The sequence below is a fragment of the Culicoides brevitarsis genome, chromosome 3 (genome assembly GCF_036172545.1).
Source record: "Culicoides brevitarsis isolate CSIRO-B50_1 chromosome 3, AGI_CSIRO_Cbre_v1, whole genome shotgun sequence".
NCBI classification, from domain to species: domain Eukaryota; kingdom Metazoa; phylum Arthropoda; class Insecta; order Diptera; family Ceratopogonidae; genus Culicoides; species Culicoides brevitarsis.
In genome coordinates, this window is record NC_087087.1 from 26,535,728 (window position 1) to 26,549,557 (window position 13,830).

The 13,830-nt window shown below is 28.7% G+C and overlaps 1 protein-coding gene across 4 annotated transcripts; it reads left to right on the top strand.

The window, feature by feature from the left end:
• The first annotated feature begins 316 nt into the window (after nucleotides 1-316).
• Nucleotides 317-10,893, top strand: LOC134833793 (equilibrative nucleoside transporter 3). Of its 4 annotated transcripts, none has more exons than XM_063848244.1 (8): nucleotides 317-859; nucleotides 7,573-7,719; nucleotides 8,773-8,903; nucleotides 8,958-9,097; nucleotides 9,161-9,306; nucleotides 9,364-9,596; nucleotides 9,651-9,950; nucleotides 10,014-10,893. In XM_063848244.1, the coding sequence occupies exons 1-8, from the start codon at nucleotides 793-795 to the stop codon at nucleotides 10,341-10,343; spliced, it is 1,494 nt and encodes a 497-aa protein (XP_063704314.1). In that variant the 5' UTR covers nucleotides 317-792; the 3' UTR covers nucleotides 10,344-10,893. The 4 variants fall into 4 exon arrangements, with proteins under 4 accessions (XP_063704314.1, XP_063704315.1, XP_063704317.1 ...); XM_063848245.1 differs by having other exon boundaries at nucleotides 7,594-7,719; XM_063848247.1 differs by lacking the exon at nucleotides 317-859 and adding an exon at nucleotides 6,412-6,430 and having other exon boundaries at nucleotides 7,594-7,719.
• The last annotated feature ends 2,937 nt before the right edge of the window (nucleotides 10,894-13,830 follow it).

The window sequence follows — 13,830 nt, forward strand, 5'->3', positions numbered from 1 at the left end:
TCGGAATGGTACAATATCAATTTCATTCGTCTCATCCACAACAGCTGATCGGCACCAGCATGCAAAAAAAAATTCCTGCCCATGTGCTCTGGGGCGGGCAGGAATTTTTTTTTGCATGCTGGTGCAGATCAGCTGTTGTGGATGAGACGAATGAAATTGATATTAATTGAATTAGTATCAAATTAATTGAATTAGCGAAACCGATTTTTATCATTTTCATTCGTCTCACACATAATATTGAGACGAATGAAAGTGATAAACCCGTACGCGTCGTACAGACTGTGAAAACAAAAAGACTTCGCTTCGGCCTTCTAAATTTAAATCAGTTTTTCGTCAGATCTCGTGCACTTCGGAACGGTAATGTGCGGCAATTGTGCATTCTGAGAGGGAAACACGTTTTCACACGCAAGAAATTTTCCGGAAAAAGCAAGTTTTCTCTGACAAAATCCGTAAAAAAGACGCTCCCTTGTATCGGCATTCAATGCAACGACAACAGATGGACCGTGAAACAAATCAAAATTCGGTTTCTTATCAATTTTAGAGGCCCGAAAAATTCAGTGATTATAGCACGATAACCAACAAAATTGTGCAAAGGTTAATTTTTGGTCTCTTAATTCAGTCGCAGGCAACAACGACACATTATCGATTATCTTCATCGTGTCGTTCCTCCACACAACAAGAACGCCAGAATTTATAGAACTACAACAAAAAAAAAGTACAAAAGAATATTAAAAGCGTAGAATTTAGAGGTGCAGCTGTTTTATTAATTTCAAAAAAAATAAAAAAATTAAAATGCCGCGACAACAGGAAGAGTCGCTGCTACTCAACAATCGCAATGGAGGAGTTTCTATCGTTTCTAGTAAGTTTTTTATCATTTTCATAGTTAATCGACTCCTTTCATCGACAGAGACGATTTTTTTTATCGAACGCAACAAATCCAAATGTGAAAGAAACCACATGCAAAGATAAATAATGGGTCTTTTTATGTTATGTTTCGACGGAAAACGAGACATGTGATCGTGACGCATGAGAATTTACATGCAAATGACACATTAGCATCGGTATCATATTGCACTTTTATGCAAGATTTGATAGATTTGCAGTTTTTATGGAATTTTAAGCCTGAAAAAAAAATTTTTTTTTTGCTTGGTTTGGATAAAAAATAATTTTTTTAGGGCGAAATTTTAAAAAATTTTGTTCTTTTTTTAATTTTAGAATTTTTTTTAAATTTTTAAAAATTAATTTTTTTTAATTTTCAAATTTTAAAGAATTTTGTTCTTTTTAAAATTTTAAAAATAAAAAAAAAATATATTTTGCTTAACATTTTTTTTTAATTTTCGAATTTTAAAGAATTTTGTTCTTTTTAAAATTTTAAAAATAAAAAAAAAATATTTTGCTTCATTTTTTTTTTAATTTTCGAATTTTAAAGAATTTTGTTCTTTTTAAAATTTTAAAAATAAATAAAAAATTATTTTGCTTAAAAAATATCATTTTTAAGCTTTTTTGGCCTTTATTTGATAGAAATTTTGTTTTAAAGAAGAAAAATTTAACGTAATAGTTCAAAAAACGACAAATTTTTGCAAACTAGATTTTTTATGTTCTTGAAAAATTCCACAAAAAGTCATTAAAAGACTCGTTTTCTATAAATTCGTTTCGTTTAGATTCTAAAAATTTATTTTTCTGTGATAATCGATAATAATTTACGACTATACCGTCCTTCCTACACACGAGCTATCATTAAAAATATCATTTTAATCAATTTTATTGCTTGTTCTGCCGAGCTCCTATCTCATCTCATTCGTCGAGATTAACGTCATTCATCCCTTTTTTTGTATTCCATATGTTTGCTCCCATTGTTTATTTTTCATATCAATCAACTGACAGCATTTGAAGAACGCTCAAAGTCGTAAAAGGAAGTCAATTCATGGCAACTGTTCTTCGCATGAACCGTTAAAAAAATTCTCTAATGCAGGTTCTAAACGCCATTCGTTGAAAATAAAAATGAAATAAAAACTTGCATTGTTAAACATGAATATGAATGAATCAATTACCATTCCATTCATATTATTTTTTATGTTCATTCAAATAACTTGTTATACATACCAAAGACCAACAAAAAACTTGTTTTTCTCTCTAACGATGAAAAAAAGTCGTCTCCGTTAATGTTTGTCGAGACACGTTTTAAGTGAGAACAATTGGCTGAGAAATTTTTCGGGACACCAATTAAGGCCGGCAAATAACAAAGAAATAATGCAATAAATGAAATAAATCATTTTTGGTTATCAGTGAAAGAATAAACAAAAAATTACGTAAAGGACGTTTATGAGTGGATTTTTTATTTATATTTTTCTTATCAGTTTAGCATAAATGCGTATTTTGTTCTTTTCAATTTTTATTTTATTTTTTTTAGAAATCACCCCATTTTTCAATATTTAAAATTTAATTTAATTTTAAAATATTAAAAAAAAAAATTATTAATTTGATTTTAAAAAATTTAAAAAAAATAATTAATTTAATTTAATTAAATGAAAAATTTAAAAAATTAATTATTATAATTTAATTTTAAAAACTTTGCGAAATTTAAAAAACATAAATTCTCATGCCAAAAAAAATTATAAGAAAAATTTAAAAAAATAATTCACTGTAATTAATAAATTTATTTTTAATTTTTTTTTTATTTTTTATTATCCGATTTAATTTTTTTATTGTTAAATAATTTTTTGTCGTAACAATTTAAGCATCAAATAATTATTTTGCAATTTTATTATAGAAAAAAATTAAATCGAATTAATTAAAAAAATTAAAAATAAATTATTATTAAAATTTTAAAATGAATTATTATTTTTTTTAATTTTTTATTATTATTTTTTTTTGGCACGAGAATGTATGTTTTTTTTTAATTTTGCGAAATTTTTAAAATTTAATTAAATTAATTAATTTTTAAAATTTTTATTTCAATTAAATTAAATCAATTATCATTTTTTAAATTAAATTAATTTTTTAATATTAAGGAGATTTTTTAAAAAATATTAAATAATTTAAAAAGAACAAGAACAAACTAATAAGAAAAGTGTAAATAAAAATTCCACTCGTCTTTTTTTAAATAATTTTGGGCGCAAGATAAAAAATTATTAAAAAAATTAACACGACCCTATAAATAAAAACAAATAAGAAAAAAAAATGTAAACATGACCCATCGAAAAAAAAAATATTTAGGTAGAGATTGCCATTTATTATGATAATGAAATAAAATTGTCAAATTAATGTTTTTGTTATTAATTATAAAAACATCGTACGATGAACTTACAAGTATTAGTAATCATCAAATTAAAATAAAATAAATTTAAAAAAAAATGATAATGACCAAAATATTTTACTTTAAATTGACTGTTTACACAATAACTGTCATCATCATCATCACTGACAAAATATTGACGAGAATCACGAATTAAATGTAACACGCGAGATTTGTAAAAAAAAAAGTTAATTTTAAATGAGAATTTCTGGCAAATCATAATTTACGAAAAAAAGATAAAATATAGTGAAGAAAATCTCCAAGGGAAAAAATTATCAAAAAAGTAATAAATTCATACCCGAAAGCCCTTAATTTGTGAAAAAAATGTAACGTCTGGTCTTTATCAAAAAAAATTGCCAAAAGTGTTAAATTATGAGGTCAGAACGTTCTGTTTCTTCTTACAAATTTTACACAAAAAAAAGAGGCGGCAATTAATGTAACTTCTAATGATGGACATTATTATCAAAAAATTAAATTTTAATCAAGTTAACTCAATTTATGAGGGCACTCGATGGTGCTTTGATGTAAGACAGACCAAAAGTTGAAAAGTGTAAGCGCGTTACAAATGCGATAAATTAATCATTCCAAATTACTTCTAATTGCCTTAGATAATGGAATAAATCAAATATTGGAGAAAAGATCCAGAAATTTAATTTTTTAAAAAATTTAACGAAAAAAAAAAAAATTCAATTGAAATAAACGGTCCAATTAAAATAACAAAATGATCAATCAGCGAAAATTTTATTGTTTAATTAAAAATGCAACGAGTTGCTCAATTGTTCACCAAATTCACTTTTTGTCATGTCACTGACTTTCTTCAAGTGTTTTTACTTTTTTTTCAAAAGCTGACAATTTTTTTTTTTTGGCGAACGACAATGCGACGTTATAAAACTCTTTTGGACACTTGCCAATTTGCTTATCAATTGCTCGCTGTTTCTCACGTTTTCTCAGTGAATTAAATTTGCCGGCAAGTTGTTGTCTCGCATATTGCATTTTTGTTAACTCTAATTTTATCTCGCTTTAGAACACGGGAACATTGTTCAAACATAGTTTTGCTCTGAATAATGATAAAACATGCACATAAAAATTTTTGCAGAAATTTTCTCAAAATTTCTTAAATCTAGGTCAAATAATCTCAGACACACGCTTTACTGTTGATATACTTGATACTGAACTTCAAAATGATATCTTATCGCGCAATCATTTTGATAAGAAAAAAATTACTCAATTAAGGAAATAACAATTTTTTGAATGGCGCTTTACGAAGTTCATTGGATTTCACACATTCTTAAGTTGTTTAAAAACTTCTTATGTCCATTAGGAAGCCCATTCAAAGCCGCTTTAAATGTTTATTTTTATGATTATGACTACAGCTAACATTACCATTTGAATGTTAATTGAAAGTTGGTTGATTTTTGTAAATCGATATTTTGTTTGTTTATTTTTTTTCTTGTCATATAAGAAAACTAATCGTCGAATTTCGTTCCACCGTGTTCGGCTTATTAATAAAACAAACAAACAATTTATTTTTATATATTTTATTTGAATTTCAAATCTTAATGATGAGATGATATGCCTACAAATGCTAAGACACACCGCTTTGTATGATAAATATAACGAATATAAAATTTTTATTCATTCTTTCTTTCGGTTGTTCGCTACTGACTATAAGTTAGGCAAGTGCGATAAAGAAAAATGTTTCACTTTACATTTTATCAAATTATTTTTTTAAATGCAATTTAGGACTAATCTAATGAAAGTTATGAAAATCTGGAAATGGCGCGAATACGACTTAATTATTATGTTAAAAAGCACAAAATTTCGATCAGAGAACTCTTGTTCAATTCCATAGTTATGTCGATAACTTTTTTCCTGATATTTTCACGTTTCTACGTGTTCTGAGGAATTTAAGCTGAATAAGTTATTTTCACTGATCTGTATAGATTGAGATTTTTCTGCCTCTCTGTACTTGTACCAATTTAGTACAAAATAATCTTTTTAAGAAAATTTGAAACTAGTATAGTGGTGAATCAGTTCAGTGCCTTTTCCGCCGAATAGATGAATTTTGTCTTAGAAATGTTCATAGAAAGTCAGTTCTTCGCGTAGTAGGTCGAAAGCAATTTGAGGTCATGTTTCATGTCGCTGGTATTATCTAAGAAGGTTTTGGATGCGTAACCGATTGCTGTATCATCAGCGTACATGAATAGTTTTCTTTTCAAACCTTCTAAGCGGAGAATACGCTTCCTTGCGGTAAACCATAAAAAATTGGCAATAAATGACTTGAAACTCCGTTCAGTTCAACAAATTGAATGCGATTTGTAAAGTAGCTCTTGAATAATTCCAAACAAATACGCCTTATTCCAGCATCCTGAAGATTCTGCAGTAAAATGTCATGGTCTATTACATCAAATGCCTTACGTAGGTCATGAAAAAGTACAGTATATCAAAATATAGGTTGTATGACCATCGTTGAAGTATGAAAATCTTCAAACCGATCAAAGTTCTCATAAAACCAACTTGACCATTCCCCATTTCAAGAGCAACACAACTACGACACAAGAAGAAGATCTGGAGTCTCAATCCCGCAATTTCGAACAAACTACTCCCGGCATAGTATTTTCCATGAGGAGTTGGACTTCTTTAACGAAATTCTTGTGAACATCCAACGAACTGAGAATGTTGTCCATTTCAAAGCTAAACTGAAGGAAATCTTGACAAACGACTACTGATTTGTGGATTATCTTTATCTTTTAAGTATTAATTCAAGTCAACACTTCAAATTCTACTTCAAAAAATCTGAAGTGGTACTTTTCGCAATGAAAAAACAAACAATGATATTGCAAAGCGATAATTGCACTCTAATACATTGCTTTTATCTGAATTTGTTAAGCTACTTGACAGACGATTTCCGTAAATATTGATAACACGTTTTATCACTCTGACATAGACCTTCACCGCTAAGTTGATTGATTATATGCACGATATCTGATTTGAGATGTGATTCCCAAATTTAAAATTTATCTCTTCCAGTTTGAAACAAATGTCCAATAGATAAATACTAAAAAAAAGTTATTAGTATTTTCTTCAAAAATTAAAATTTTTTTCTTACCTTTGACTCTAAGGGTCCAAATAAAAGTGAGCCATTTTTCTTAATTGTACTTACCTCTAAATTAAGGAAATTTAATAAACTCGACAGACACTACTCTATTTCGCTGAAATTTATATAGACATCAAAGATGCAAAAATTTTACACAAAGTGCAAATGATTTATGGGACTTGCAGTATATAAATTTTATACACTTAACGATGATTTTTCAAATGATAAATAAACAAAAAATGTATTTTTAGTATCTCTCGAATAATAATAAACAAATCACATATGGGCTGTTTTAATTAAATGTTCGTTCTTATCAGTTAAATCCTATTTTAATATGACCTAAAATGCATTGTTTTGAAAATTCTAAGCTAGTTTGTGATAATAAATGAACATTGTTGTAAACTCGTTTCGCTAACTAGTAGAAGATACATTTTTTGCATATTTTGTTAAAAATTCTTTTTAAAGGAATCCATTTAACAAACTGAATGCACCTGGTTTGCTTTTGGAATAATTTAACACGAGACAATCGCATTATTCAAAATGCACAAAACTTGAAATATCACGTTCTTTTTGCATTCTATGCTCCTTTTTCCTGTTTACCCTTGTTTCGAATTCCATTCTGTGGAACAATTTGAAATATGATGCGGCTCAACATTCCACTGCTTTGTTTTCACGCGCGTATTCTTTTGGAACAAGAAGCAGTCAGACTAATGCTATATTTCACGCATGTCTTAATAATTTTTGATTACAACTCCGACAATGGACATTTATTTTTTGCAACGAAAAATATAAATAATCGCGCGAGATGAACTCTGCGTGAGTGCAAAGAGAACCAACGTTATTTATAACGTCTGACGAGATTCTTTTGTGTTACGTTTTTGCATTCTTTATTGAGTTTTCTCTTGCCCATGTACTGCACAACCTGATAATTATTCGCTTTCTTGAGTTTCCAGTTCGGTAAAAAAATATCAAATGCACTGCTATCAGTATTTGTCGAATGCTCTGATTGAACGGACGTTATTTTTTTTTTCAAATCAATTGAACTCTCAATTCAGGTCGAACGTAATTAATGTAATTATCAAAAATCGTTTCTCAGTAACTTGCATCATCCGTACATGTCGACAGCACAAATTCTTATATAATGACGTTTTATTAGCACTGTGTTATACTAATGTTTAAGCTTATGCTACTTTTCTTGCAGACGGGCACACGAGTCAAACGGGAGGCAGCGAAACGACAGAAAAGGCTCCGTTTTTGGTTGAACCGGTAAGATTGACTCCAGCGTGGGAAGAAAGTAACTTACCGAATGATGAACTAAACTTCAAAGGTATGTAATGTTTTTCTTTAAGGTCTCAGCTCTTGTTTAAACTTCTCAGCTTCTGAGCCTCTTAGATTTTGATTTAAACTTCTCAGCTTTTGTTTAAGCTTCTTAGTTCTTCATCTGAGCCTCTTAGATTTTAATTTAAATTTCTCAGCTCTTGTTTAAGCTTCTTAGTTCTTCATCTGAGCCTCTTAGATTTTGATTTAAACTTCTCAGCTCTTGTTTAAGCTTCTCAGCTCTTCATCTGAGCCTCTTAGATTTTGATTTAAACTTCTCAGCTCTTGTTTAAGCTTCTCAGCTCTTCATCTGAGCCTCTTAGATTTTGATTTAAACTTCTCAGCTCTTGTTTAAGCTTCTTAGCTCTTCATCTGAGCCTCTTAGATTTTGATTTAAACTTCTCAGCTCTTGTTTAAGCTTCTCAGCTCTTCATCTGAGCCTCTTAGATTTTGATTTAAACTTCTCAGCTCTAGTTTAAGCTTTTCAGCTCTTCATCTGAGCCTCTTAGATTTTGATTTAAACTTCTCAGCTCTAGTTTAAGCTTCTCAGCTCTTCATCTGAGCCTCTTAGATTTTGATTTAAACCTCTCAGCTCTTCATCTGAGCCTCTTAGATTTTGATTTAAACTTCTTAGCTTTTATATAAAGTTCTTAGCTCTTCATCTAAGCCTCTTAGATTTTGATTTAAACTTCTCAGCTCTTGTTTAAAGTTCTTAGCTCTTCATCTGAGCCTCTTAGATTTTGATTTAAACTTCTTAGCTTTTATTTTAAGTTCTTAGCTCTTCATCTGAGCCTCTTAGATTTTGATTTAAACTTCTTAGCTCTTCATTTAAACTTCTCAGATTTTCATCTGAGCCTCTTAGATTTTGACTTAAACCTCTCAGCTCTTCGTCTGAGTCTCTTAGATTTTAATTTAAACTTCTTAGCTCTTCATTTAAACTTCTCAGATTTTAAGTCAATTTTTACAAATTTATCATACTAATTAACAAAAAAATATCTTATCAACTAAATGTCAACATATTTTATTGATACTAACATGAATAAATCATTCATTTTCTCGACAGGCATGACAATGGAAAGAGCCAAGATGGAAATTGATCCGCCAAAGGATCGTCTAAATATTGTCTTTTTGACGTTAGTACTTCACGGAATCGGAACTTTAACGCCGTGGAACATGTTCATAACCGCCAAAGCTGTAAGTAAAATCTATAAAAAATCAAGATTTTCAATAAAAAAAATTTTTTCACAGTATTTTGTAGATTATAAGCTGTCCGAATCGTACACTGGAGAAAAATCTGATTATAATGCCAACTTTTTAGCTTATTTGGGATTTGCCTCACAAATTCCCAATCTCTTGTTCAACTGGTTGAACATTTTCGTTCAAATGGGGTGAGTTTTTTCAACAATTTTAAGTGAAAATTTAAAAAATTATTCGAAAATTTAATTTTTTAGAGGAAATTTAACAACTCGCATAGTATGGAGTTTACTATTTGAGGTCTTACTTTTCGTTGTAACTGTTGGCTTAGCAATGAGTGACACCTCAAGCATGCCAGGAGTCTTTTTCTGGGTTACAATGATGACCGTTGTCTTGTTGAATAGTAAGTTTTTTGCAATATTTTAATAAATTTCCTTTACTTACGACGATTTTTTCACAGTGGCTGGAGGAATTTACCAAAATTCCGTTTACGGCATGGCAGCAAAATTGCCAATTAAGTATACGGGAGCTGTTGTCTTGGGATCGAACATCAGTGGAACATTTGCTGCCATCATGTCCTTGATAAGTAACACGTTTGCGGAATCCGTTCGAACTGCGGCGATTTATTATTTCATAACGGCGATGTTTGTTTTGTTGATTTGCTTCGACACGTATTTCGCATTGCCTTTGAACGTAAGAATTTTTAATTTTTTTTGAAAAAAAAAAATAATTTTTTTGATTTTTTAGAAATTTTACAAATATCACGAGATGTTGGCGGAAAAGGAACAACAAAGAATCAAACGTGCCGGTTTCAATACTGATCGTCCGCCATATTGGAAAATTTTCAAGGATGCATTTCCCCAACTTTTCAACGTATTTTTGATCTTTTTCGTTACGTTGACCGTTTTTCCAGCTGTTCATTCGGATATCAAGCGAACCGACGAGAATTTTATCATCCCAGGAGATATGTTTACGACTGTTACTTGCTTCTTGACTTTCAATTTCTGCGCCATGTTGGGAAGTTTGTTGACATCATGGGTTAAATTTGTAAGATCTTACCTAAAAAAATCGATTTTTTTCAATTTTTATACGAATTTTTTCAATTTTTAGCCAAGTCCACGATTTTTGGTATGGCCCGTTGTTGCCCGTCTCGCCTTCATCCCTCTCTTCCTCGTCTGCAACTATTTACCGAAAGACGTGGATCGCGTTCTGCCGATTTACATAACCAATGACTACGTTTATTGGGCGATTGCGATCGTCATGAGTGTCAGTTCGGGCTATTTGAGTTCCTTGGGCATGATGTACACGCCGTCGTACGTCGAATCGCGATATGCACCGATTGCGGGTATGTATGCAGCTGCAAGTCTTATTACGGGCATCTTCACGGGTATTTTGTGCTCGATGGGACTCCCATGGCTCGTCGGGCATTTGGGTTGGTGAGACCAACTTACGGAAGAATACAACAAAATAAGAGCGATTTATCGACTTTTATTCTACAAATAAAAATTTTTTGGTAAGATTTGGTTCCTGTAAATATAAAAAATATATAATTATATTTAAAACAACAACAACAACAAAAAATTAAAAAAAAAAATAATAGCAAAGTCGTACTAAGAGCAAGAAATAATTTTTAATGTTCGAAAAATGACTGATTTTTATCAAATTTAATTAGATTAAAACTTTCACACTTTTTTTCTGTCAAATCTTTGAAAATACATGAGTTATACGAGAAAAAAGAAATCATCTGATCTTCATTGAATACCAAAAAAAAAAAAAAATTATTAAGAATTTAGGTCCAAATTTTCTTCCTACTATATTGTTAGTATTTAAGTTTTATGTTAGTGGTTTGAATTTTTTACTAAAAATTGTAATTTTATGTTCAATAGAAATATTAAGCAATATTTTAATGTTTAACTTTGTTAAAAATTTTATACAAAAATTACTTTTTTTGCTACAAAACCGAGATAAACACGTAAAAAGATAAAATTAAAATAACCTGAATTGCCTTTTTATGAAAAAAATTGTTGTTTTTAATATGAATGTAATAAAAATATTAATATTTAATAAAAAAAAAAATTATTGAAAAAATAAAAAAATCCTTGACCATGAGTAATAATACTAAATAAGTTAATAATACATACATACTATTTATATAAAAAAGTAGAAATTAAGAAAAATAAAATTAAAAATATTTGAAAAAAAATATAAGAAAGATATTTGTTCAGCATGAAACTACTAACATGAATGACTGTACTTAACATTAACAATAATAAATAATAATAATTAAAAAAGCAAAAAAATAATAAAAATTTAGAAATTGAGGAACAGAATGACTGAAATAATTAAAAACAAAGGTTTTTTGATGCACAAGTAGCTCAACTCAAACTTTTTCCTACATTTTTTTTGCAAGTCGTTCCATAAAGAGCCAAATTTCAAACACCAAAATATATACAAATTCTAAATCATATCACATCATATACATTTTTGATATTTAAAAATAAAATAAAATACCTACAAAAATATTAAAAACTAGCATGGACCTATAAAAATGCCTCTTTTTCACTTTTCTAATCACCAAACTTAAAATAAAATAACTTATAAATATAAAAAAAATATAATAACAAGCTTTAAAACTCGCTTTTTGCAATTTCACTTTTCCACTTTTTTACATAAAATAATTTAAAAAATAAATAAATGAACAATATGAGAAGTAAACAGAACCTTATGCATCAAAAATGGACAATAATCTTGAAATAAAAAAAGTGAATGAATAGTTGAACCATATAAAATATATTAAAAAAAACAAAAAAAATGTTACAAATTATTCTCGAAATTATTATTAATATAATAATTAATTGAAAAAGTTTTCGACATCATAAATAATTTTAACTAAATAATTTTTTTTCTTGAGAATTTTTTGAAAAAACTTTCAATATCCTTTCATTTTTGTAAATTTTTTAAAATATTTTAAAAAATATTAAAAAAAATAATTTATCAAAATTTCGTTAAAAATAAATATTTTTAAGCTTTGAAAATTTTTATATTAATTTTTAACGAATATCATTTATTTTTTAAATTATTTTATTTTTTTTAATTCAAATTTTAATTAAAAATTTGTATAATTTTATTTTTTTTTTCTTTCAGCAATAATTAAAAAAAAATTCAGTAATTTTTCTAAATTATTTTTCATTTTAATTTTTTTAAATTTTAATTCAAATCAATTATATTAATTTAATTTTTTCAATTAAAAAAAATTTATTTTTTTATTTTTTTATAAAAATCAGTTCGAAAAAATTTTTTAAAATATTTTTAAATATTTTTAAAAATCGTTTAAAATTATTATTTTTTCTTTAAAAATATTTTTTACAAAAAATTTAAATTATTTTTCAAAAATTATTCAAAAAATGTCTCAAAATCGAAAACATTTTCAACATCGTCCTTATTTATTTTTTTTTCTCGAAAATATGTAAAACTGTGCTCGAAACCCACAATTTCAGTTATTTAAAAAATAAAATTAACATCTTCCTTATTTATTTTTTTTTTCTCGAAAATATGAAAAAATGTGCTCGAAACCCACAATTTCAGTTGTTTAAAAAATAAAATTAACATCGTCTTATTTTATTTTTTTTTCTCGAAAATATGAAAAATGTGCTCGAAACCCATAAAATTTCAGTTATTTACAAAATAAAATTTATTATTTAAAATATTTATAGACTTAAGATTAAAATTGATTAATATTAAAAAAATAATAATTAATAAAAAAAACTTGTTTAATGTTAAAGCTTAAATTACTTTTTTCATCTTAAAAATTGATCGCAAATGTCCTTTGAACGATTTTCGTTTTTTATACGACTTGACCAACGCTTGCAAGGCTTCATTCGACAAATATTTAAAAATTGTCAATTTCGACGAAATATCCAAAGAAACCTTGTTTTCCTTGTTTTTTCCGGCACTCAAATTAAGTTGCTCCAATTGTTGCAGCAATTCCTGTCGTTGAAGAGCCTTCGCCACAGCTTCTTTGATGGCATCTTGATAAATCGGGAAAATGCGATTTCTGTTCGTTTGTTTGGGATTATCAGCAATGCACGACAACAAAAGTTGCAATTCCGTATTTGATTGGTTGATGCATGGAAAATTGTCGGTACATCGCAAAAGATCGAGTAACGAGCATTTTTTGCCAATTTTGATGGTTTTCATGCGTTGCAACTCGATCTCACATTTGACGAAATATTGCTTGAGATAATCGTAGTTCTTGAAGATGTACGGGTAATTGTAGTTTTCCAAGCCAATCATGTCGGTGTAGTCCTCCTCGAAGTATTTCAACATGACGAATTTGATGACAGTTTTTGCTCCTTCGAAGTTGTTGATGCAATAATTCATGGGCGTTTCGGAAATGCTGCCGTCATCGCGACAACATGCCCCATTTTCGATCAAAAGTTTGATTTTTTCGTGATTTCCGACGACTACGGCTCGTTCGAGTGGCGATATGTACAAATTGTTGCGGGCGCCAACGAAAGCTCCGCGCTGGATGAGTTCTTGAACGGCATCCAAGCTCCACGAATTTAAAATCGCATGTCCCAAAATGCCTTCGCCTGAGACGTCGCGTGCATTTATATCAGCTCCGAGGTCCAAAACTTTGCGAATTGTGGAGACATCTTTCGCTGCGAAGAGTAGAGGCTCTCCGTATTTGTTCGTGCAATAATTGATGTCAGCTCCCTTGGAAATTAGCTCTTTTGCCTTTTTCCACTTTTTACAATGAACAGCTTTGGCAAGTTTTTGTTGCAAAATCATGATATTTTCCTCCGATTTTGACGTTGATGACTTTTTGAGACATTTGAGTGCCAATTTGAAAATATTTTCGAGAGGCAAACAGAAGAAATTCATTTTAATTTTGATTTTTTCTTAAAAAAGTTCTTTTCTCAGGTAA

Coding starts and splice junctions, on each gene's coding strand:
- LOC134833793 (XM_063848244.1), top strand. CDS start 793: ATGCCGCGACAACAGGAAGAGTCGCTGCTACTCAACAATCGCAATGGA. Junction 9,597..9,650: donor ATTTCGCATTGCCTTTGAAC/GTAAGAATTTTT, acceptor TTGATTTTTTAG/AAATTTTACAAATATCACGA. Junction 9,951..10,013: donor TGACATCATGGGTTAAATTT/GTAAGATCTTAC, acceptor TTCAATTTTTAG/CCAAGTCCACGATTTTTGGT.